General features: G+C 36.7%; 1 protein-coding gene across 1 annotated transcript; it reads right to left on the reverse strand.

The window, feature by feature from the left end:
* Nucleotides 1-20,018: 20,018 nt before the first annotated feature.
* LOC145686251 (DDB1- and CUL4-associated factor 17-like) lies at nt 20,019-24,609 on the reverse strand. The gene has a single exon (XM_081759362.1). It carries the CDS (start codon nt 24,198-24,200, stop codon nt 22,596-22,598), a length of 1,605 nt encoding a protein of 534 aa, XP_081615488.1. The 5' UTR covers nt 24,201-24,609; the 3' UTR covers nt 20,019-22,595.
* Between the last annotated feature and the right edge of the window lie 241 nt (nt 24,610-24,850).

Raw genomic sequence — 24,850 nt, forward strand, 5'->3', positions numbered from 1 at the left:
AGAAAAGCAAGCTTGGAGCAGTTTCAAAAATGTTGTGCGACATTTCCTTGGTCAGAATAAGATATGTTACAGAAATTTCAACAATTAGGATGCAAAGTGAGCCTGAAACTACATTTTCTAATGTCACATCTAGACCATTTTCCGGACAATTTGGCTGACACATCTGAGGAACATGGTGAACGGTTCCATCAGGAACTTAAAACTCTGGAACGTCGTTATTAAAATCATTGGGGAATCAACATGATGTCTGATTACTGCTGGTGCATCACACGTGAAGGAGAAGTCACACACAAGAGGAAGGGTATCAGGCGTTCATTACGAGGCAAACTTTAACGGAAGTAATACCTCCGTCTGGTAAGTTTGAAACTTCTTACTGTGTATATTGCACAGTATCATGGGCGGATTTTGGAGAAACACCCTGGGGGGCATGAGAAAATGAAATGAAATTTTGAGTTTTACGTCCCACTAAAGGAGACGGTGATAATGAGTAATGAATGAAATGGTGGAATGAAGAAAGTGGGAGGAAACGGGAGAACCCCGAGAAAACCCACGCACATGGTGTTTGTCCACCACAAAGTTCACTTGGCGGGAGCAGGGTTTGAACCCGAGACCCCTAGCACCAGAGGTGAACGCTCTACCACTGAGCCACCGCGGCCCCTGGGGGGCATGAGAGACATGGGGGGGGGGCAATTCCTTGAAGGGTGGCAGGGAAAGTAGCTTTCCCTGCTGCTAGCAAGTACTTGTTTAGCATTAATACTATACTATGTCATTCCGAAATGGCTGGGGGGCAATGCCTCCCATGCCCCTATAAATCCGCCTATGCATAGTACAGTCACTATTCTGTATATAAATATCCTTCTTGGAATATTATATGCATTTCATGTTGTATTTATAACTATGTAACTTTTTCATACTGCCTCCATCGTCATGCAATAGCTTTCCGATTCCGCGGGTTACAGATTATAATGATGATGATGACTGTGAAAAAATCTGACCTGATGTGGGAAAATAGGCTTCATTTTCGTGATCAGCGTACTCGATTTATTCAGAAAATCATATTTTTATGCAATACCTAGAAAAAAGTGAAAATTTGTCGACCTGTGGTATTTTTTCACATATAGGGTCAAGTGAGGCTATTATGAAACGAAAAAAGTGGGGTTATTGTGAAACGATGAAAAAAAAAGGGACATAGGTTTAAGCTACAGCAATTTAAAAAAATGTACAAACGTAGTTCCATTGTTCGGTTTAAGCTACAGCAATTTTAAAAAATGTACAAACGTACACTTAAAAAAATGTACATTGTTCAACTTTAACACCTTGTAATTTGTTTTAGATATAGCGTTGTTTTATCCATACATTTTTTTTAAGTACCCTTTTTTTCGGACCCAAAACTTTTCTTTTGGTATCGAAATCTGTTGCTGTAGCAACAAGAAGAAAGAAGATTATTTTTTTCCTAAATATGTATGAAATAAACAATACTCCAGTGCATACGTTAAGACAAAATATGAATTACAACCTAAGTTATAATTTTTTAAAAATATGAACACAGTTTTTAGCATCCATCTTGGGGCTAATATGAAACGCTATATGGAGATATTCTGAAACGGAAATTATGAAACAGGCTCGAAGAGGCTATTATGAAATGTGCTGTGTTATCATCTAAAAAGCTCACAAATTGTTGTCTGATTGTTTCAGGTGTTCGCCGAGACTAAGAAGGAAGAGTTTATGTTAGAGTAGAGAGAAGAAGGAGAAAGTGCTGTCCCAGAACAGGCATACATTACAAGTTGTGCTGCATTACTCAAGTATAAAGTAGCCTAGGCTATACTTTTATTAGACTTCGTTCCCCAAAATCGAACAAAATGATTCGTCATTACTAGAGCAGGGGTACAAGGAAAGTGTATAACGCAAAGGACGTTAGTGAAGCTATTAGGTTAATAGCGGAGGAAGGAAAAACATTCAAAGAAGCTGCGGAAAGGATGGGCACAGAAAAAACATACTTGTTTAGGGCACTTAAAAAGAAAGAAGAAATGACTAACCGTAGGCCAACTAGCAACATCAACAAACGTAAGGAATCAGTAAATGTTCAAAGTAAGAATGTAGAAGGACGACAATCTCATGAAGCGGCTAGAGATGGTTTAGATGCAACAGGGATTGATGCAAAGAGTGAGGAACTGAAAGCAACAGGGATTAGTGCAAATAGAGATGAACTGGAAGCAACAGGCAGTAGTGCAGGAAGAGATGGAGGGGAAGAAAAGGCAATAGTGCAGGCAGAGGAACTGGAAGCAACAGGTAGTAGTGCAAAAAGAGAGGAACGGGAAGTAACAGGCAGCACTGCAGAACGAGAAGATTTTACACTAAGTCATACACAAAATCAGCCAAAAAGATGGTGGGAAACCTGGCCACCCGAATGCATTGAGTACAGAAGCAGAAGAGCAATTAGCAGAGTATTTAAAGATATTGGCAAAGTGGGGTTTTGCTCTTGGGAAGGAAGAAGTGTTGGATATTGTTCAGGAGTACGTTGAAGTTAATGAACTAACTCTGCCATTTAAAAATGTACGACCTAGTCCAGATTGGTTTCGTAACTTTTGTAAGAGAAACCGATTGAGCTTATACAACTTAGAAGGCCTGGAGAAAGCTAGACGTATAGCTACTGGCGATCCATTTGTTATCTACTCATTTTACGACTTACTGGAAAACAAAATAGAGGAATTAAGTCTTGAAGACAAGCCACATCATATTTTCAATTTAGACGAGACAAGTTTTGCGTCAGACCCGTCCGAAGTTCGACTGCTTTCAGGAATTGAACAAAAAGCTTTTCGCCACACCGAGGGCTCTGGTTGAGATAATACAACTGTACTAGCTTGTGTTTCAGCTGCAGGAAGAATTCTTCCCCCTTTGATAATTTTTAAAGGGACTAATTTGTGGAGTTCATGGAAGGGTGACAAAGACATTCAGGGAACATGCATGTTCAGAAAAGGGGTGGATAACCAGCATCATATTCCAGGACTGGTTCAGAAAGTTTTATGAACAAGTTACAGACCGGCCACTTCATTTGATCTGTCATCTTACTCATTTAGACCTTGGTACTATTGAACATGCAATTAAAAAACATTACTATCATTAAGCTACCAGCGCACACTACCGATGTACTCCAACCACTCGACCGTGGAAGTTTCAAAAACCTGAAATATCAATGGGACCTTAGCTTCACTACATGGGTCAGAGAGAACCAGCACAAAATGACGAACAATGAATTTGTAAATCTATTGTGCCAGGTGTGGATCAGTGGCATAAAGAGGCACAATGTTATTACTGCGTTCAAAAGCACAGGAATATATCCTCCTGACAGAAGGGCATACCCTATAGAGCGATTTGACTCGGAGAAATATCACAGGTTTCTACAGCGGCAGTCACAATCTACTTCTGGTGAAACAGTAGCTTTGATGTCAGGTTCTTCAACTTCCACAGGAACTTGTACTGGAAGTCATACATCTCTGGAGGTTTGTGATCAGTCTTTAGAAACAAACAGTGTATCATAAGGTTTTTCATCTTCTCTTGAAGAAACTGCCTCAACTTCAGTAGATGCGTCTATGAGAATTTCTTGAAGTTCCAGCATTTCATCACATTCTTCAATTGAGAAAATTCTACGAAGGAGGATCAAAAGGACAGAACCTGTAAAATCTTCTCGTAGAAATTAAAAGAAAGACCAAAGCCATACGCCAATGCAAGAAACGAAAAGCAGCTACGCCAAGTGAGACTGATTCTGATGATGACAACGTCAGTGATTTATTAGAGGACATTTTACAAGAAGATAGTGATGACGATGTAGACCTTCTGGAAGTAGATCCGGATGAGTACATAGATTTAATAAAACCGAATGAAATTAAAGTTGGTGATTTCTTTTTGTTCAATTTCAAAGGGGGGAAAAGACTAATCGTAAATTACAAGTATGTTGTAACAGTTGTCAGCATTCTGGACAGTGATGACATTGAAGTGAAAGCACTTACAGCTGCAGATGACAAAAAGACTTTCAAAGAAACGGAGGAGGACATCTCAGTAATGCAAAAGACAGATTTATTGGGCAAACTGCCAACTCCGAACATTGTGATGGCCGGAAACCGAATTTGATTTGTATTCGACAAGATTGTCGACGTAAATGAAAGGCTGTAACTTTTAATTTGTAGAGCTTTTCAAATTTCAAATAGTCAACAATTTAAGCCTATGGCTACTCCTTCCAAGTGGGACGTTTTATTATTATTTTTATTATTATTATTATTCGGAGTTGTATTAGTAAAACCTTTGGTTACTCATCCCGAGTGCAACGGTTTTTTTAATCAGATTTTTATATAAGTGTATGTCTATATTGATCAGTATTGAACTCAGTTCAGGGTGAAGTGTATGCCTGTAGGGACAATCGAATTATTTGGATATTGTTTATTGCTCTTACCCTATTATTGGCCCTACTCAACTTCAGAATCAGACTGGAGTTACATTGCAAATGAGGAAGGTAAGCCTTTTCTATTTTTCATGTACACAATGATGCTAATAATTGTCAACTCGCCTACCTGTAATGTGTACATTCTTTGAAAATATTCTCTCTCCAGTTTTGTTGAATTTTATTTCAAATTTTATGCACCGATCAATCCACGAGGTTTGACTTCAAAGTGATGCATGGCTGCGGATTTTTTAAAAATTATTTTCATTATTTATTATTATAGGAAGTTTAGAGCTGGAAGAGAAATTTCATTTCTAACATGCACAGGATCGAGTAAGTCCTCTTCTAGGTGCAATTTTAAAATGTCGTTTAGTCGAGTAAGCTGGCGACAGATAGAATACTAGGTTTGCTTCGGTCGGGAATCGAATGAGTCCCCTTCCGGAATAGATAGTGACCGCTCGGCTGAATGAACTGACGGTCAAACCGAAAGTACCGGTAGGTTAAGGAGTATAATTTAATACGTTCAAGTGTACTAAGTTTGTATAAAAATTGTATAAAAGGTGTAAATTACTTAAGAGGACTAATTAAAGAATTAATACCAAAGACAAACACTTTTTTCTTTGTTTAATTTTGCATATATAAAAATGCTTCCCGAAATATTGAATAGTCTCGATATCTTTCTGTTCCAATCTTGCTTGGCTCTGTTTAAGGAAGCCATTAGGGTTTAAATTCTCTCCCCGAATGAGACCGGGAAGGAGCGAAGCAAGATTGGAATTTTTAACTTAAAAGTATATATACAGCGTGATTCAAAATTATGTGAATAAGGAAACGTTCTATAAGTGATAATACTCTATCAACAACGAAATCTCTATAAAAAATACTTTCAATATTACCCTCAAGTTTTGTTTGGAACGAGCGTAGTAGTTTAAAACTTATCCGGAAGGTGGCAGAGTGATTAGTTCGAAGATGGCTGCCTGTGATGCAGAGAGAGCATTTTGCCTTTTACAGTTTCACGTTTGTCGGTCTGTTGTTAGTGTTCAACGCGAGTTCCGCACAAAATTTCATAAAGATCCACCATCAAAGAACTCCATACGTAAGTGGTATGACAAATTCAACAGAACGGGATGCATTTGTAAAGAAAAATCGCCCGTTAGGCCGTCCACTTCTGAGGCAAATGTCGAAAGGATTCAAACCAGTTTTCAACGCAGCCCACAAAAGTCAACAAGGAGAGTTAGCAAAGAGCTTCAAATGCCTCAAACAACTGTTTGGCGTGTAGTGCGTAAACATTTAAAGATGTATCCGTATTGAGTGTAGTGGTTACAACACTTTAATACCTAATGATCACACGTGTCGCAAGACTGTTTGTGAGTCATTTTAAGAGTTGTGCAGTGTTGATGACGATTTTTTGGGTAAACTTTGTTTCAGTGATAAGGCTAAGTTCCATGTGACAGGAAGAGTGAATAAACAAAATGTTCGCATTTGGGGAAGTGAGAAGCCTCACCAAATCTGTGAAATGGTGTGTGATTCACCGAAGACTAATGTGTTTTGTGCAATTTCATCTTCAAAAGTTTATGGTCCATACTTCTTTGACGAAGGAACTGTGACTAGACAAACATTTCTACAAATGCTTACTACGTGGCTTATGCCACAGCTCGAACACGACAGCGCAAATTTCATCTATCAATTGGATGGAGCTCCATGTCACTTTCATCACGATGTCAGAAATTTCCTCAACAACAGACTGCCACATTGCTGGATTGGGCGGTCAGGTAAAAATGATCATCAGCTTCTACTTTGGCCACCAAGATCATCGGTCTTAACCCCTGCGATTTATTTCTGTGGAGACATCTAAAAGACATTGTCTACAAACCCCCTCTACCCCAAGATGTGAATGAACTGAAAGAGCGCATCACTGCTGCAGTGCAAACTGTTGATGCAAACATGTTGAAACGGGTCTGGGAAGAATCGGAATACCGAATAGATGTATGCAGGGTAACAAAGGGGGCCCACATAGAACATTTGTGATATACTATTTTCATTTTTTTTTTATCACAAAAACTTGGGGAGTTTTAGCATTTAACTAAAATTTGAAGCTATTTGGATGATTATTAAAAAAAGTTATAAGGAGTTGTAATCGTTCACATCATTTTGAATCACGCTGTATGTCATATTGGATGATTAATAAAAAAAGTTATAAGGAGTTGTAATCGTTCACATCATTTTGAATCACGCTGTATGTCATATTGGATGATTAATAAAAAAAGTTATAAGGAGTTGTAATCGTTCACATCATTTTGAATCACGCTGTATGTCATATTGGATGATTAATAAAAAAAAAGTTATAAGGAGTTGTAATCGTTCACATCATTTTGAATCACGCTGTATGTCATATATTATCTACTATAAATATTTTAGAGAACAACTTATATATGTGTTTTTATATTTAAGCGACACAGGTTAGGCGAGACATGAGTCAACGCAAAGGCTGGACCGACCATACTGAGCATAGTACAATGAACGCACCAATAGGGAAGAGGGAAGGATAATTGTTCTTCATTCACGCTGACACATATCGTGGTTTTGTCCCAAACTGCCTCCTCATTTTCAGCTCTTTAAATATATATATATATATATATATATATATATATTACGAGGAAATGAACTCCGATACATTTACGAAGTGGTGCAAGAAACTCTTTTGGAAAACATATCCCCTAAACTTATCATTGTTATGGACAACGCCCCATACCATACCGTTATGCTCGACAAGTCCCCAACAGCTCGGTCCCGGAAGTTTGAAATCTTGATCTGGCTAAAGCGCAATACCAGTGTGCAGTTAGAGCCATCCCTTTGTACAGAATTGACGAATTAGCAAGGGAAAAGGATCACCAGGTCATAAGACTTCTTCCTTACCACGGCTACTTAAACCCTATAGAAAATATTTCGGCGCAAGTAAAAGGATACGTCGCGAGGGAAAATAAAAAGTTTACAGTGGCAAAAGTGGAAAGACTTACAAGAGAATCAATTGATAACGTCACTACGAAAAACTGGGCTGATGATGTTCTACATTCGAAGAAACTCCTAGACGAATAATGGAATAAAGAGGGAATTCGCAATAGAAGTGTCACGAGTTCAAAATGAAGACTCTTCGTGAGCAATATGTGGTATACAAACGTAAGTTCAGTAATTATAAACAAGTTCCAATTTTGATGTTAGGAATTTCGCTACAGAGATAAGGAAATTTCTGTTTTCCCTAGTGAAAGTTAAGGTTTTCTACAGAAATAAAGTGAGAGGGGAGAATGATTGGATTTACCGTACTTTAATATCGTACCATTGTAATTTACAATAATGTTTGTTTTTCTCGTAAGTCTCATTTAAATAAGCATTCTATATTTCGTAAATGTAAATGTGGAACACGAAATAATTCACTCGTTTGACTCGCACATGTTGTTTCAATGCCTGACGCAAAAGCTGGAAATATAGCATTGAGCGCGCAGCTAGCTGTCAGAAAGGACAAGTAGTATCAATTGCAGTGTATAAGTATTATGCACACCAACAAAACGCTTAAATAAAACTCTCTCACTTAATTGACTGATATTCAATTATTTCCTGTTAACTACTTTGCAACTGTTTCCAATTCAGTATTTGTCACACCTGACAGTCTCAATAAAAGTTTAAAAACACTTCCGAATAATTAAATTTGGTAAGTACAATTTGCTACATACGAGTTTAACGAAAAAAAAAAAAAATCAAAATCCTTCAATATCAATGAATTTCTTATATTTCTAAATGCTTCTTGTGTAATAGCATTTCTTCTTTCAAGTCGTTTCACACTAAAATGGCGAGAAAAAATAAGTGAAAAGGAAAATATGATATTCCTAAGAAACATTGATGATTCAAAATTATACTTACAGAAGCTTTCTGGTGCATCACCTATAGGCTTAGTTCTATAAATGAACAATCTTTATGAAAACTAGCAGCAAGATTTCACTAGCAACAACAGGTGCGTCCACGGGAAATCCAAAAGTGAAAAGAAAACTAAAGTCAGTTAACACCTTCAAGGAACTTAATTTAAAATATACATACATATTTCGTTCTTCGTAACAAACACGTTGTGCAAAGTGTTTTGCATAAAATCGACAAAACAACTTTTCATTCAAGTTTAGTATAAAAATTCATTGTGTGAAACACTCGATATCCCATTCGCCTTATGTCCACCACTCAGTTATCAATGCAGCTAAGAATCAGCGTCATGAAGCTCTATGGATTATGAGTATGCTTTGTGTATTCTGTATTTATATGAACCCTACTGAGGGACGAACACTTAATTTTATTGAATTGACACGGGAGAAAAGCATCTTTCGACTGCTTAGAACCATGGTCAATATGTGTAATGTCAGTATTTTCTGATTATTTTATGTATCTAGGTGACGGTTTTTTTGTAATCATTCACTAAACCTTCTTTTGTATGTGTTGTGATTTGAATTTAGATTTCTTTTATCAACCTGCATCCTGTAGGTTATGCTAATCATGTCACTGCCTTAGTACGTTCTTTAAAACGAAAGCAACATTTTAAAAAGCTAGAGAGTAAGAGGGAAACCGGAAAGAAACATTTGGCAATCATGAATGATCCTATTAAGTATGGAAAGTTCACAAGGAGAGAACAAGAAAAGTGGAAAAAGGGGAAGAAGTAAAAATACAAGACATCGTCATTATCCGAAAGGGGGAAAAAAAAATAAAGAGAAAAAAAGTAGCGACAATCATTAAGAGAACATTACGAAAGGAAAAAAATCCGCACAAGTTGCTGAAAAATTTCTTCCAAGATAATTCACCACCACAAGTCCCTTCTTATTACACAGTGGGTCATTCGTTTCTTATGTTTCAGAACATAGCAAATTCGGAGTAGCTACGCCTAGACAAGTTCCGCAAACTGTAGTAGTAGTAGTCAGAAGAAAATAGGTCACAAGAAAGTAAGAAATGATCGTTCGAAAGCGTACAGAAATATATATATAAAACTACAAGAACTGCATGCAATGACAAAGATCGCTTTTTAAAGTGTAAACAGTGTTATCGTCGTCTATTAAAAGAAACGAAGAAACGTGAAAATACTCCCCGAAGTAAAATCAGGAAATTTTTGAGACGCAAGAACATACCAAAAGATATGAAGAAGTAGTTTGTATTTGATGAAGTAGCCTACTTCAAACACAGGCAGCGGAAAATTACAGACGAATAAAAAGTGATAGAGTGAAACAAATATTTAATAAACATATGTCAACAATGGGTGCTAAATTTCTGGCCATGTTGAGGGACACCAGGACAGTGTTTGTGTGAATGAAAAATCGAGATGGCTATCAGTGATGTTTGTCATTATAGTAGTAAAATTAAGATTATTGATAAACGTAAAACTGGCCTGCTTCAACAGTCAAATGTCAAACAGGACTGCTTGAACTGATTATATTTAAACTTCAATGACGACCACCAGGGCACATAATAGGTCCTCTTCAGGGCTAAATCAGCACATTCTTCTGGTAATGTTGAATAATTGTACCAACATTTCTATTGAATATGCCGTGTTTGGTCTCGAAATTCATCCACAGTAAGTCACCAGGCGGCGGCCAATAATCATAATCATATGCGGTAGATGTAGAAAAGTAAGTACGTATAATTTCTTTATTTATTTGTGATACAGGTACGTTATAAGTTTCTTTGCTTTTGATCATGGTTCACGGGCGGTAGGTCACATGTTAGAAGAATACCGAAATTTTTACAAATCTTCACTTTCAGTAATAAGGAATGAGCTGATTCGCAATGTGTATGGTATCTATATACGAGGTCAGCCAATAGTTTTCTATCTAGTTTTGCGTGGAAGAATTCAAACGGAAATGTAGTAACAAAAGCGTCTAACTTTACTTGTGTCTGTGATAACTGAAAAAAGTTTGATTGAATTACTGCTTAATCAAGAACATCTGAAGAAAAAACTAGATAAATCGAGAAATCACAAACATATTTAGCAAAATTTTTAATTAATTCCCTTAACGTTTAGAACATGGTAAGTTCCCTGCACTCAGTTAATCTCTACACATGAAGAAGTAAGTAGTAACAGCAACTGAAATTACTGTTAAAGATTTCAAACATTCGTCCATGAAACGTAAATTAATTTGCAACAGAATTTCTAAGAAAGAAAACGTGCCTCAAGTACACCCACAATTGGTACTTCCATCTTTCTTGAAATACATTTTCAGAGGGGTTGGATTAATTTAAACTACTAAGTTACGATGAATGCTCATTAAATTCAACCGATAAATAATATACAAAGGGTGCTCCTTCGTGGCTATATGATTAGCGTATGCACTTTTGGAGCCGGAAACCTAGGTCCGATTCTCAGTCCAGACATCCATTTCTCACGCTTAGTGTCTAATTGAATTCGTACTTATACAGCACTTGGTGTGATATATATGGTGCCTTCCATTTCAACTCAGGCAAAAAAATATAAAATTCTACCATCACCATCTCAGATATTGTTGAAACTTTTTTTTTTTTTATAGCAACTAGACATGTTTTTAAGAGACCCATCTTTTTTTGTTTTGTCGAAAAAAATTTTCCCGCCAAGTAATGGGCCATCAAAGACGGGGAGTACAATTTATGAACTGAAGAAGACATGGAAAATGGTCAACTTCGGAGCCTCACCATTCGGCTATGGAGACAGGTAGAGTTATAATTCTTGTTGTGGTATGTACATAGGTATATAAATATACTATGTTTTATTATAGTTTGGTTTGTGCATTGGTATCTTTTGGTACATAAATTAACAAATGAACGTCAATTTATCTGAAAGTCGAAGTTTGCGAATTTTTTCGAACATTTCCGGTTCAAATTTTAAAATTCTGTTTTCACGGTTGGTAAGATCTAGTTACCCGCTTTCCGAAAAAAAAAAAATTGTATCGCTTCTGTGTGCAACCGTTTTGTCGCAAAAAAAAAAAAAAAAAAAAATCGCCATTTTCTCGAAAACACCATCTTTTAAAATTATGAAATTTTGTCAGATGGTTCAACTTTACATGAATAATAAACACACCAAATACCATTCTCGACCAATGCTTCATAAATTAACTGCAGCCTTTTAAAGTTAGCAAAGTTTCGTTAACTTTGATGTCACAGTCAACAACACTGGGAACAATGAAAGTGCAATGATTTGATGATGTTTATGGTTCACATTCATTAAATGAAGAATAAAAGATTTTCTTGACTGTTTTTTTTTATTTTGATCAAAAAGGCTCTCTGAAATAGTAAAATGAGCCTCTCCCTACTCCTCCGCTTTCTTAAACCAAAATAATCTGAGGTGGAAATTACGATTACGAAACACACAAATTTCAAGTTCACTTACTTAAAATGGTCTTCGGAAACAAAATTTTACTTTTTTTTTCTGTTACATGGACCAATCATTTGCTTGGTTGGTGTCTTCTTTGCTAATGTAACCGTGCAGATGCTCCAATAGATGTTGGTCAGGGTTTGAAAAAACCGGGCTTTTTTGAAAAAACCCAACCCACCTGGGTCCATATGGGTTTTTTCGAAATATTTCAATGTCTTTGCGGTAAAAGTGTTAAAATGTGATTTATATTTCAAGATTGTCATTGTCACAACTTGCAACAATTTTCTACTCGCTGCTGTTTTGAAAAAAATGGCCGTCACTTTGAAATTTTACATTCGGTCGCCGAGAAAATCTATACAGCAAATTTAGCGTATCTCGTGCTTCTACCGTCAAACTTTCAACTTAAAAGACTGAAAATTGCGCTTCGTAGCATGGATACTCGCTTGTTTGATAGAATGGCCGTCATTTTGATATTTTACGTTGAAATGCCGCCAAAATCTACACGGGAAATTTACAGTGTCTCATGCTTGTACTCTGAAAATTTTAACTTAAAAAGCCGAAAGTTGTACCATGTAGTGTGTGTGGTAGAGGCAGACAAACGAGTTGAGTTGATTTTGTGTTTAACGTCCCTTTCAGCAGCGAGGCTATATGAGACGGGACCTACTGATTAACGTGGAATCCGAACCACAAGAGCTCCCTCCGGGAAGCAAACCCGGGTCCCACGGCGAAGACGCATACACTAACCGCATAGCCATGAAGGAGCTCGGCAGACAAAGGAACAAATGTAGATCAAGTCACCCAGAAGCCTGACTGACGTTCGCCAAATATGAATACCAAACGGGGTCTGTTAATTTAAAACAAAGATACAATTCATGTTGTATGAAATAAATAAATGTTTTAAAATGCCTTATATGAAATTAACACCTTCCAGCGTAAATAAACCTGCCATATTTTCTCCATGAAAATACGGGACACCTCAGATCCCCCCCCCCCTCAACTTTCCAACACAATGCAATGAACTGTAGTCTGGTTATGAACAAAAGTATAATAGGCCGCGGTGGCTCAGTGGTAGAGCGTTCACCTCTAGTGCATGGGGTTCCTAGTTCGATCCCAGCTCGCGCCAAGTGAGCTTTGTGGCGGACAAACACCTTATGCGTGGGATTTCTCGGGATTCTCACGTTTCCTCCCACTTTCTTCATTCCATCATTTCATTCATTTTTCATCATCACCGTCACCTTGAGCATAGCAGGTATAACCGTGAGACTAAAACTAAAAGATTTCTTTCTTTTTTTTTCTTTCAATAATATAATAGGCGAAAGTTCAGTAAGCAGCAGCTGCTTTTCTCTGTTCGTACCCTGCAATTAACTGTACAGACTGAAGATGCTTAAAAACTTAAGATGTGCTATAAAAATGCTTTACAGGAAAACACTATGCAAATTATTTAAATCAGTGGTACAATCTACCTTCAATATTTTTCGCGCGTTTAGCAATATTTATGGACATGGCTGTATTTGCCAAAATTACGTTCGTCAGTTTAATCTGATAAAAAGCTGATTTTTCTTCTTGTGTCATGTGTAATTGTCAGGACCAGATTTACATTTTTCTAAGACCTGGACCAAAGCACAATTCTGTGCCCCTAGCCTCTGAAAAATATTATAATTCTTTTTAACTTATGTAATGTGTTGCTGGAGAAAAGATCAGTCATCTTCCCTGTGTTTGTAAATGTAAAAACACTCAAGGCCATCTCTCTCTCTCTCTTTTTTTTTTTTTTTTTTTTTTTTTTCAAGTGGAATGGAAAAAGCAGCATTGCCAATTTCGCTCGCTATCAAGCCAAACAGGGTTGTGTAATAACATTCTCGAAACTGTTACATGCAACAGCGTACTGTTCATTCACTAATTACAGGATACCCAGCCAATATCGGAATTTGTGGTTTTTCACTTTTCGAATAAGCTGATATTGATAGCAGAAATGAAACGGAGTTAAAATACAGGACACTTCCCTGTCCCGACTAAATTTACGGAGACGTGGGACACTCGGGCCCAAAAACGGGACTATCCCGTTTTTTACGGGAAGTATGGCAGGCTTAAGCGTAAAAGAAATACGTAGTTTTATTGTTGAAGTACTTATTTTCGATCCTTCTGCGTTTAATTCGGGAATTCCCCGAGCATTTCTTTCACGGCGTGTACATCAAAACTTCCACTAGTACGGAAATTTGAACTCAGCACTTGAAATAGTAAGCGTTACATACTTTTCGGAACCCCGAGCATTAAGCTTCTTAAATTTGACAAGAATTTTTACGCTATTGCTGGTGTTGATTCTATAGAATGCTTATTTGAAGAGTAGCAACAAATGACTGAACTAAACTGTTATTGTTGGAAAACCAAATTTTAGTTGAAGAAACTTGTTTTACATCAAAGGTAAGAAACAATACTAATAGTTCTACTAATGTATTGACATATGTACTATTAGTACCGGCACCTATGACCTTAACGTATGAGTGATAATGTCCCTCGGTGTCGCCAAGTCGACGAGTACACTATTCCCGGAAAATATTTTCTAAAGTACAAAATTGCTCATTTTACTTCAAATAGGCTATAAGCATAATCCATACATTAATTTGTTCTATAACTATCTCAAGCTTTTTTTTTTTCTTGTTTTTAATTCATTTAGTGCATTCAGAACTTTATAAAGGTCTTATGTTGAATGTTGTTGTATACCTTAAAGTGAAAGCCTCTAATTCGCCCAAGGAAAGTCTAAAATTGATAAAAATCACTTACAATGTGATCACCCTAGTTGTACCAATAATATACTAACAAATAGGTCAAAAACCCAGGTGGGTTTTTTCAGGTGGGTCCAACCCGAAAACACACACCGGTTTTTTTTCGGGCTGGGCCAACTTGGGCAAAACCTAGTGCTGGTTCACTCACAACTCGTCCTGGAGTGGATCTAGGTGGACGATTGCCCCCCCCCCCCCCAGAAGAAGAAACTTTCTTATTTTATATATAAATAAAACTCATCCCAGAGTTTCGAGCTCTTAAAAGTAGCTCTAAGTAGCAGTATTACAACCCTACCCCCCACCAGAAGTCCGTCCTGGATCCGCCTCTGCGTACCACATTGTCGATAGTCACAAAACACTTACTTTCACTTCTGAAGGTCTATGTGGAAGCATAAACAGCACTTCAACTTCACGAAATTCATGATTTATTCATAATATTTTTGCTACGCACCACTAGTTATCATACATATATGTATGTAACAAAAGTTCCTTTTTGCAGATTTCTTAAATCTACACTTTGAATTGCAGAAGTTGGATTTTGGGGGAAGCATGACGTTAGTTCATGGTGACCCCTTACTGCCATAAAAACTTCGTTGAATATCAGTTACCGGTCGCATACTTTCCCTTTTTTTCTTCCGGAAGTCGTCGAATTCAGTTCCAGGCAACAAAACGAGAGTAATACCCGGAGTTTGCACTTGCACTATACTCACGAATTCTTATGCGGTTTTAGTGGGTGCGCAGTGGCTCAGTGGTAGAGCGTTCACCTCCGGTATTTGGAGTCCCTGGTTCGATCCCAGCTCACGCCGTGTGGGCTTTGTGGTGGACAAACACTGTGCTCGTGGGTTTTCTCGGGGTTATCCCGTTTCCTCCCACTTTCTGCATTCATTTTATTTTTCTTCTGCGGTTTTAAAACTGTGTATCTGTTTTTGCCTAAGGTTATGCCGCGTTGCCACATTCTTTAACCCTCCCCCCCCCCCCATACCGTCGCAGAGACCCTTGCATGGCCGGTTTCACTGCAAAACCACTGCTTTATCGGACCTGTCTGCATCTCGAACATCTGAAAGCGATTTTTAAAATGGGATGCAGCACCATCAGAAATCACTGACACGGCTTGGGAAATTGTAGACATTTATTTTCACGTATTCAAATCTTTTTCTACAAAATATATTTTCACTTTTCTTCGAGTATTTTTACAATCTTGTCTATGGCTATGAATACATGAGCCGAATCATGCGTTTCATCGTCGTTTATTACAACAAAACTGTCAGTTGTTCCATATTCCGGTGATAACTCTGAATTTCACTTTGCAGAATAACAGTCCAGCTTTCAACGAAGTCCACATGAAGTAAAATAGAATTTGTATCTTGAAATTTTATACGATGCTTTTCGGTAGCAATTAATTCTCTTTGGACTTTCTTGATGTAGTCATGAATTACAATTCTTACAGTTAAACCAGCTATGTACGATACGAAAACAGAAAGTGACACAGTTTTTTTTTTTTTTTTTTAACGAGACCATTGTTTTCCCATATGGCACACGTAACACTTTCATTTGAATCAGGATCAATAATTAAAAACTCCACCCTTATTCCTTCTACTCTAGGACATTCACCACATTCTTGAAGAAGACAGCTGTCATTTTCTACGGATCATACTACTAAAGGAAATAGGCCACTCATGACAGCTTCAATACAGGCTGCACCTCTGATTTGTAGCAACGCCGTAGGATCTAACTTAAAATTCGCACAACACATACACACACACTTCCCTCGCAGGTTGCGAACTGACCCACTTTAGTGGAATACTATAAAATTCTGAGTGGCCCATTCTTATGTTGGGATTGTTCTGTTTAAAAAGCCAGTAAATTTCTTTGGAACGCGTACGAAAACGTTTCGACTTTTTGTCCTTTTTCGACCACTGTAATGACATCGCACTTAATGAGGCTTTGTCTGGAGCATTCCAAATCATCACTAGGCTTTTTATGGATGGTCATTTCAAGTAAACTTAAAATACATGTGTTTCGTAATCGTAATTTCCACCTCACATTACTTCGGTTTAAGAAAACGGAGGAGTAGGGAGAGGCTCATTTTACTATTTCAGAGAGCCTTTTTGATCAAAATAATAAAAAAAACAGTTAAGAAAATCTTTTATTCTTCATTTATTGAATGTGAACCACAACCATCATCAAATCATTGTTCCCAGTGTTGGTAACTGTGACATCAAAGTTAACGAAACTTTGCTAACTTTAAAAGGCTGCAGTTAATTCATGACGCATTGGTCGAGAATAGTATTTGGTGTGTTTATTATTCATGTAAAGTTGAACCATCTGACAAAATTTCAGAATTTTAAAAGATGGTGTTTTCGAGAAAATGGCGATTTTTTTTTTTTTTGCCTCAAAACGGTTGCACACAGAAGCGATACAATTTTTTTTTTTTTCGGAAAGCGGGTAATTAGATCTTACCAACCGTGAAAAACAGAATTTTAAAATTCGAACCGGAAGTGCTCGAAAAAAATTCGCAAACTTCGACTTTCAGATAAATTGACGTTCATTTGTTAATTTATGTACCAAAAGATACGCATGCACAAACCAAACTATAATAAAACATAGTTTATTTATATACCTATGTACCAGGGTTGGCAAAAACCATGGTTTTTATTAAAAAAAAACAAAAAAGACGTTTTTTGGTTTAAACCAGGTTTTCATGGTTTAAATGATTTGTTCTATGTATTCATATCATATATGGACAGAAATAAGTTTGTTTCGCCTTGATGTTATGCAACAACCGGGTTATGCTGGAAGGGGTCACATAAGCTTAAAGCGGAATAAAAACCGCTTCTCGAGTTACATCCGAGAGAAATTGTCCTCCATTTGAACTCAGAACCAGGACTAATTGGCCACAAATGCGATACGTCTGCCGACTCACTCACGAAGGAATCCTGATAAAAAAAAAAAAAATACGTTATACTGATCTTTACATGCTTCTTAATATAACTGTCAAGAGTCATTTCAGGACAAAAAGATAAACAGTTGCACAAGTGAAACCATTACACAGAATTACATATGAACAATTTCAAAGTATTACGGAATACAGAAGAACTAATTTAGTTCAAGTTAGTTAACAACGATTTTTATTGGTCCAAATTAAAGAAATATACCGACTTAATCTGCATATCAATAAGAAAAGTGAATAAAGATACGAATTATTTGAGCCCACTTTGGCTCAAACTCATTTATACATAAATAGATACCAAAGATACTTATTTCACTAAATGCCTCTCGTGGGGTCTGTATGACCCCCCCCCCCATACACACACACACAAAAAGTACGGCATTTTCGATGTATTTTATCAATAGTAAACATTGAAACGCAACAATATTTAGAATTTTTCTTCGATTGCAATTACATAATAACAACTACAAAAAAAATCACAAAATAAACTTGTAAAAAGAAGTTGCTTTTGTAGTATAATCTTTTTGAGTAATGAATGGGGAATTTAGGTCTGAATATAATACGAATAATATACGGGAGTGAAACGTGATAACCCACAAATGTGTGTTCATCAAGATTTTACAAACACTTACACTTTTACGAACATTTTTTGTTTTTTGGTTTAAACCAGTTGTTTTTTTTTGAAAAAACCAGCTGCTTTAAACCAGCCAACCCTGCTATGTACATACCACAACAAGAATTATAACTCTACCTGTCTCCATAGCTGAATGGTGGGGCTCCGAAGTTGACCATTTTCCATGTCTTCTACAATTCATAAATTGTACTCCCCGTCTTTGATGGCCCATTACTTGTCGGGAAATTTTTTTTCGACAAAACAAAAAAGATGGGCCTCTTAAAACATGTCTAGTTGCTATAAAAAAAGTTTCAACAACATCTGAGATGGTGATGGTACATGCTCTGCCTGAATTGAAATGGAAGGCACCATATATATATATATATATATATATATATATATATATATATATATAATCAGTTATTTCCATCACTAATCATTCCTCCTGATATCCCCTTATTCAAACTGACTATTCAAACTAAAAAAAAAAAATTCTCATTCAATGTTTTATCGTAAGAATGCATCACAAAAATATACCTAAAGAGATTCTCATAAGTACTGGTGTAAAATTTGTACATTCTTACAATAAAAAAGCATTTAGAAACCATTTTGTTTGAGATTTACGCAGGACTGGAGAGAACTTTAATTCATATCAAGCAGTAATATTAATAATACTCAAAATCATTATTGTGCAGTTAACGAAAGCTGGCATCTAATAGCTTCATGTGCTCTAAACAAAGCGCAGGAGAAGATTTGTTCGCTAATCGCTGTACTATTCTTTCATGCTATTTCTAGGCAACCATGGTCACTGACTGTGCTGTTACGGGTAGTTGAATGTTGAATACTGTCAAATATTCAAAATACTCTTATTTTTATTATTTGGAAATCCTACGTTACAAATCATCCTATTATATTATTACGATCATAAATTTATGACTTCATAACGTTCGAAGTTTGTAAAACAAAAATTAAATGAAATATTTCAGTTTAACGTCCCAGGTTACACTCTTCACACTAAGGGAGATAGATGAAGGGAAGTGAATGATGATGGAATGTGAATATGGTGGGAAATGGGAGTAATCCGAGAAAACCCACGGACACGATGTTGTCCACCACAAGCTTACTTGGCTGGGATCGAACAAGGGACTACAGGCAAGCGCTCTACCACTGAGGTACCGTGCCCACTGGCGGATCCACGTGGGGGGCGGAGGGGGCGACCGCCCCCCCCAAAAGGTCTTCTACTTCCAGCATGTATCGTTCGGAAATACAAATATTGTCTTTTTCCGGCCGATCCAATCTGTGTAACAAGCCTAGTAGAGTCTAATCAAAATGTGTGGTACTTAGTGGTACTTAATACAGACATATTTGAATTGTGAATACTTCTGTCCCTAGTTCCTTGGGACGGTTACCATAAGCCGCAAACGAGAGAGAATGATTCATATGTTGATCAGCTGTAGGAAGAAGGAAAGACGGCTTACTCTGTGAACTAAAAATATATATTTTAAAATTGTGTTCAAAAAAGGAAAAAAAAAAAAAGATGTGGGGATGGAATTCAAATCCTGAAATTTCAATTACCTTTATCTTGAATAAAGAGAAATATAGAATATTTAGCACTCCTTACTGTAAATCTTTCTGAATCTGAGATGAGACTTTTAGGTTGGTTGATTGATTGGTATGCATTTACGTCGTTCGTCAAAAGTGATGCTTTACAGAACGAGAACTAGAGTTTAAAGTTGGATCTGAACCACTTAGTGCGTTCGATGTTCACTCACCGGGTATCAAACCACAGAAGCTCATGCATCAAAGATCAAAGGTACTCTCGCTAGATGCTATATCAACAAAGAACTGTGACTTTTGAGGTTCAACACGGAAACATTCATTGTGACTTTTAATGGCATTTCATCTTTTTATTTTGGGGGGGGGGGAATAATACAAGCTTCAAGCTGTTATTGTAATCATATATAACAGAAGTCGTCCTGATCTTCGTACAGGCCAAACCGCTCAAGCTAGAAACTTGAAATTCGGACAGTAGATAGGATTTGTGATCTAGGGTACCACTAAGGAAGGATTTTTGGGAAATTCAAAGAAAGGAAGGGGTGGAAATTATTTTAATAAGATAGTCATCTCTCCAAATCCCTTAAGGTTAGAGACTTGAAATTTGGATTTCTCATTTAAAGTAATTTGACACGCCTTTCAACATTTTTTGATACTTCAGTAAAATGGGAAAAAGCGGTGGAAAGAAAAGGGGCGGGGATTGCAATTATTATAATAAGATATCTAAGAATCTTTGAAGATTAGAAACATGGAATTTGGTATATGGACTTCTCACTTAAAACAATTCAATACGTATTTCAGCGTTTTTGTATTCTTCTTCTTCTCCTTCTTCTTCTTCTTCTTCCTATTATTATTATTATTATTATTATTATTATTATTATTATTATTATTATTATTATGACTATATCTCAGGATCACTTACGGCTAGATATATGAAAGTTGCTAGTTTGATTATTCATTTAAAATAACGAAACATGGATTTGAGCATTTTTTTTTTTTTTTTCACTTAACGTAGAAGGGCAAAAACAGAGGTCAGGGTTCAGTAAAATGTTTGTGAGGTGTTTGAATTTCGTGACAGCGTTTTAGTTCAATCCAATTCCATATGAAAGACACAGAAGGGAGAACGCGAAATATTGTGCCACAGTATCACGTAGAAGCATTTGCTATATTGTGTGAAGCGGTATTCCGAACAAATTGGGGGTCTGGGAGCGAAATCCCACCTAAGCGAAAGCTACCATAATATACTTTTATTGTTGTTGTAAGCATAACTACAATTATACATGTTTCTAAATTCTGCTTTTAAGAAATTACCTAATAGAGCCAATTTCAAACCCCCTGTTCCTAATCTGGTTTAATGTGTGTGTGTGTTTTTTTTTTTTTTGTTTTTTTTTACGTACCCAATTGTACCACTGCAAAAGCGGAGTATTCGGACAAAATACGGTGCTCATGGTCCCGGGTTCGATTCCCGGTGAGGGTACATTTTAACGAAAAAGGTGGTTTGAATGGTATAATCAGTAAGTGCACGTCTTCTTTAGCCGTCATGTCATTACCGTGGAATGTTAAACTCAAGAAACAAATCAAAATACCCTATGTACAGATATCTATACTTTTGTAGTAATGTCCTATATTTGTCTTCATGCTCTCTCCTGTTTAAGTGAAAAATTCTTGGATTACCAGAAATTGAATTCCTTACACATTCTTCTTTAAATACATCAATTGAGTACAGTTGGGAGCTTTTCTTGAGAAATGAACAATTCCATGGGTGTCAAAGTTTATTAGTCAGTGACTCCCCAACTTCTCGTGAATCCTGGGTTCTATACCAATCATAGAAATGTTTCCTTCACCTTTGATACGTCAGAAGATTTTGGTACGATTTATGTAGCCGCAATCTTAACGCGCACTTAAGAAAATGTCAACAATGTTGACAAACTGAAATCATGTTGAAAAACGAAACGTAACGGAAATTCAACATCTTGCCCTCAGGAAATGTTCTTCGCATAGCGCCAGAGATCAAAGACAATGTCCCTCTCAGAGAGGCACTGAAAAAAAAATGTCATGGATACGGATCGACGACCGGAACATACCCTCGCATTCTATTGGATAATGAAATTGATAGATTTATGTCAAGCTTCATGTTTTCTTGCGATCACTTAAGTGAAACAAAGGGCAGGGAGGAGAAATGGGACAGGCTTCGTGGCATATAACAGATGACAGAACAATACTGCACATCTGATAAATCGCGGTGACTAAGTCTGAAGTGAATCATGATACCGCCACGCCTCCGAAACGGAAGTACATATTTAATTTAAATCTAGAGAAAGAATATAATTTCATTTTTTATAAAATAACTTACAAATTCGGGTCATAAAATATAATCTGGGAATCAAGTTTACACCCCCCTCCAACCCGGATTCATGTGTGTCCCATTTTTGCAAATAGAATTCTGGTCACTTTCAGGTACGCTCATCTTCCAGGAAGCAAACCGCCCCCTCCAAATGATTCTTCTGGATCCGCTAGTGACCGTGCTCCCTCTGCATTGACACCAGAGCTGCTGTATCTATGGCTGCAAAGACTTGGGCAACAGTGTCTCCCACCATACGTATCCTGTACAACTCTTAGATCCCAGCCTTCGTTCACCACACAATAATTAAGTTCTTGGACACTCTAGTTTAAAAATAAAACTGATATTTTACTTCAATCAACCACATCTACATGATTTCAATCCTATTATTTGTTACTTGAACAGAAAAGTCACGTAATTCACTTTGGTGAACTCATTCAAAAATATTTAGAAATAAAAAAACTGTATAACTATATACAAATACGTTTGTTACGTATCTCAACTTTAAAAATAAAAAAAAATAAGTGTTCATAAAATGTACTGTTAAACCCGATACAACTTACTTTCTGGACCGCTTTTTCTTTGGAGGTCTTGAAGCTTCACTTGGTTCTCTATCATCACTGATATTCGTTTCTGTCAGTTTATATACAAACATATTAGTTGTTTGTTGCTGTTTGACTTTTGTGACCAACAGAGGTCCATCAAAATTTAACGAAATATTAGCAATATACGTCGACATTGGCAAGTATTTTTCTATCGGAACTCTTTTCAGAAGTTCGCCAGAAAAGTTATCATAAATAAGAACTTCCTCTAATGACATTGTTTCACTAGACACTGAATCACTTGCTGTGAAGATTCCTAGTAGATCAAGTTCATTCTCATAACTAAACGTCAAATCATATGCAGAACTAACACATGAAAAATATGAATACCGCGGCCGAGATAACCTCCGACCAAATGAGCTCTTTTGCTCTTCATCAGGATCAGTCACAGTCTGCGAATATTTTGCATCGTATGTAAACCATTCGTCTAACATTGCACCATCATCTGTCTTAACAATTCGATATATCAACACCTGAGAGCTTGACAAATGAATGACTTTAGATGTATCATCTGGATGAAACATAACTTGCTCTGCGTCTATTTGATCTAATTGCTCTAAAAGTCCATTTCTGATAGGTTTTTGAGATTCCAAATCACAAACCATATATTTTCCTGCCGCCGGGTGGCATATGTAGTGCCAAGGATGACCGCCTATTTGGAGTTGGTGACCGACAGTCTTAACACCCATTAACATCGGAGGTGTTTCTGTTATACGAACATTTGTTATTAGGCCTAAAGTGGGCCTCCCCAAAATATGTTTACTTCCATTGTATTCGAGAGTTTCACCAAGTTTAACACTAACCGTGGTGAATTTAGACAATATATATTCCAAACTGTACACCTTCACCATAGAGTCTGAATGTAGAGTTAATAAAATACCTTGATGGATGACGCAATCAACAACAGTCTTCCCAAATACTGATTTAGTAATTTCAAACATTGCCTGAAATTCGAGATAAGGAAATACAAACACTGCCATTACCATGAGTACATCATTTCCTCCAGCACTACCATCACTTTGATTAGACGTCACTTTGTTGTTTCGTGTGGATTTTAGAACAAGTCTTCCTGCTTCTTCGTCTAGCAAAAGTTCCACGAATTTGTAGACTGGAGACAAGTAAACTTCTTCCAGTACAACGCCTGTATGCAGATCACGGCGTACAAGGTATCTGTCCCAAGTAATAAAAAACAATGATGAACGATGACCCTGATTTTTGAAAGGCACATTACTTGTGTTAACCTGCCAAACTTCGACATCGTACCAGCGAGGTTTAGCTGGAAAACTGTATATCTTCTTCAATTCATTAGCACCACTTCCGAACAAAGAAAAACACTCCACTGTTTTATTCTGCGTATTATGTTTATAAACTTGTCCACACTGATACATAATGTCACCTGCATTTGATGACATACTGCATACTTCCTTAAATTGTCTATTAGGATCGCATACCAATTTCTTCAATAAACGCTGATTATGACGATAAATGCTATGCTTTCCTAGACCGTACTCCAAATGTATACGGTCTTCTACAACTGACGTGCGCGCCTTTCTTTTAATCATTGTTTATGTTATTCATAACATAAATGCATTAAAATATGAAACATCATCACTGTACAATATAGACACAAAAAAAACTCTATAAGTAAACATATCAAAATGTTCCAGGTTTAAAGTAATGAGGTTCCAACATTTAAAATCCTAATTCATATTAAGCTGGTGGCGCGTTATTCTAATGTGAAACACGGCACACATACAAACAATGACATTTAATTAGTCGTTCACACGCATCTTAAATCCAGAAGAATACGTATTGTCTTTCATGTACAGATACAAAGGTACAAGTATTATTTACAAAAATTTGCTAAACTTGAAGAATTTTATGTAGAATTTACTTTCACGCCAGCATGTTTTCTCAACACTCCTCCTTCTGTTTGTTCAAAACATTAATATCGATTCTCTTCAAAGTCGATTTCGTTATTCAATGCGATAACTCGCTAAACATGGAAACAAAGAAACAGCATGCAGCACAAAGTGTAAGGCTTCATTCCGTAAATTTTATCATCGCAATATATAGTTTTCATTTTAGTTGCGGATAGATGTTGCATTATAATTATATGCGATCCGTTGCGATCAGTAAATTTCACTAATACCGTTGCTTGAGGAGCCTCATTTCTTACAAGTATTCCAACAAAAATCAGAAATAGCGTTTT

The sequence above is a fragment of the Thermobia domestica genome, chromosome 5 (assembly GCF_964235325.1).
Source record: "Thermobia domestica chromosome 5, izTheDome1.hap1.1, whole genome shotgun sequence".
NCBI lineage: Eukaryota > Metazoa > Arthropoda > Insecta > Zygentoma > Lepismatidae > Thermobia > Thermobia domestica.

Bases quoted from the DNA above. Each gene is read 5' to 3' on its own strand.
- LOC145686251 (XM_081759362.1), bottom strand. From the start codon at position 24,200: ATGATTAAAAGAAAGGCGCGCACGTCAGTTGTAGAAGACCGTATACAT.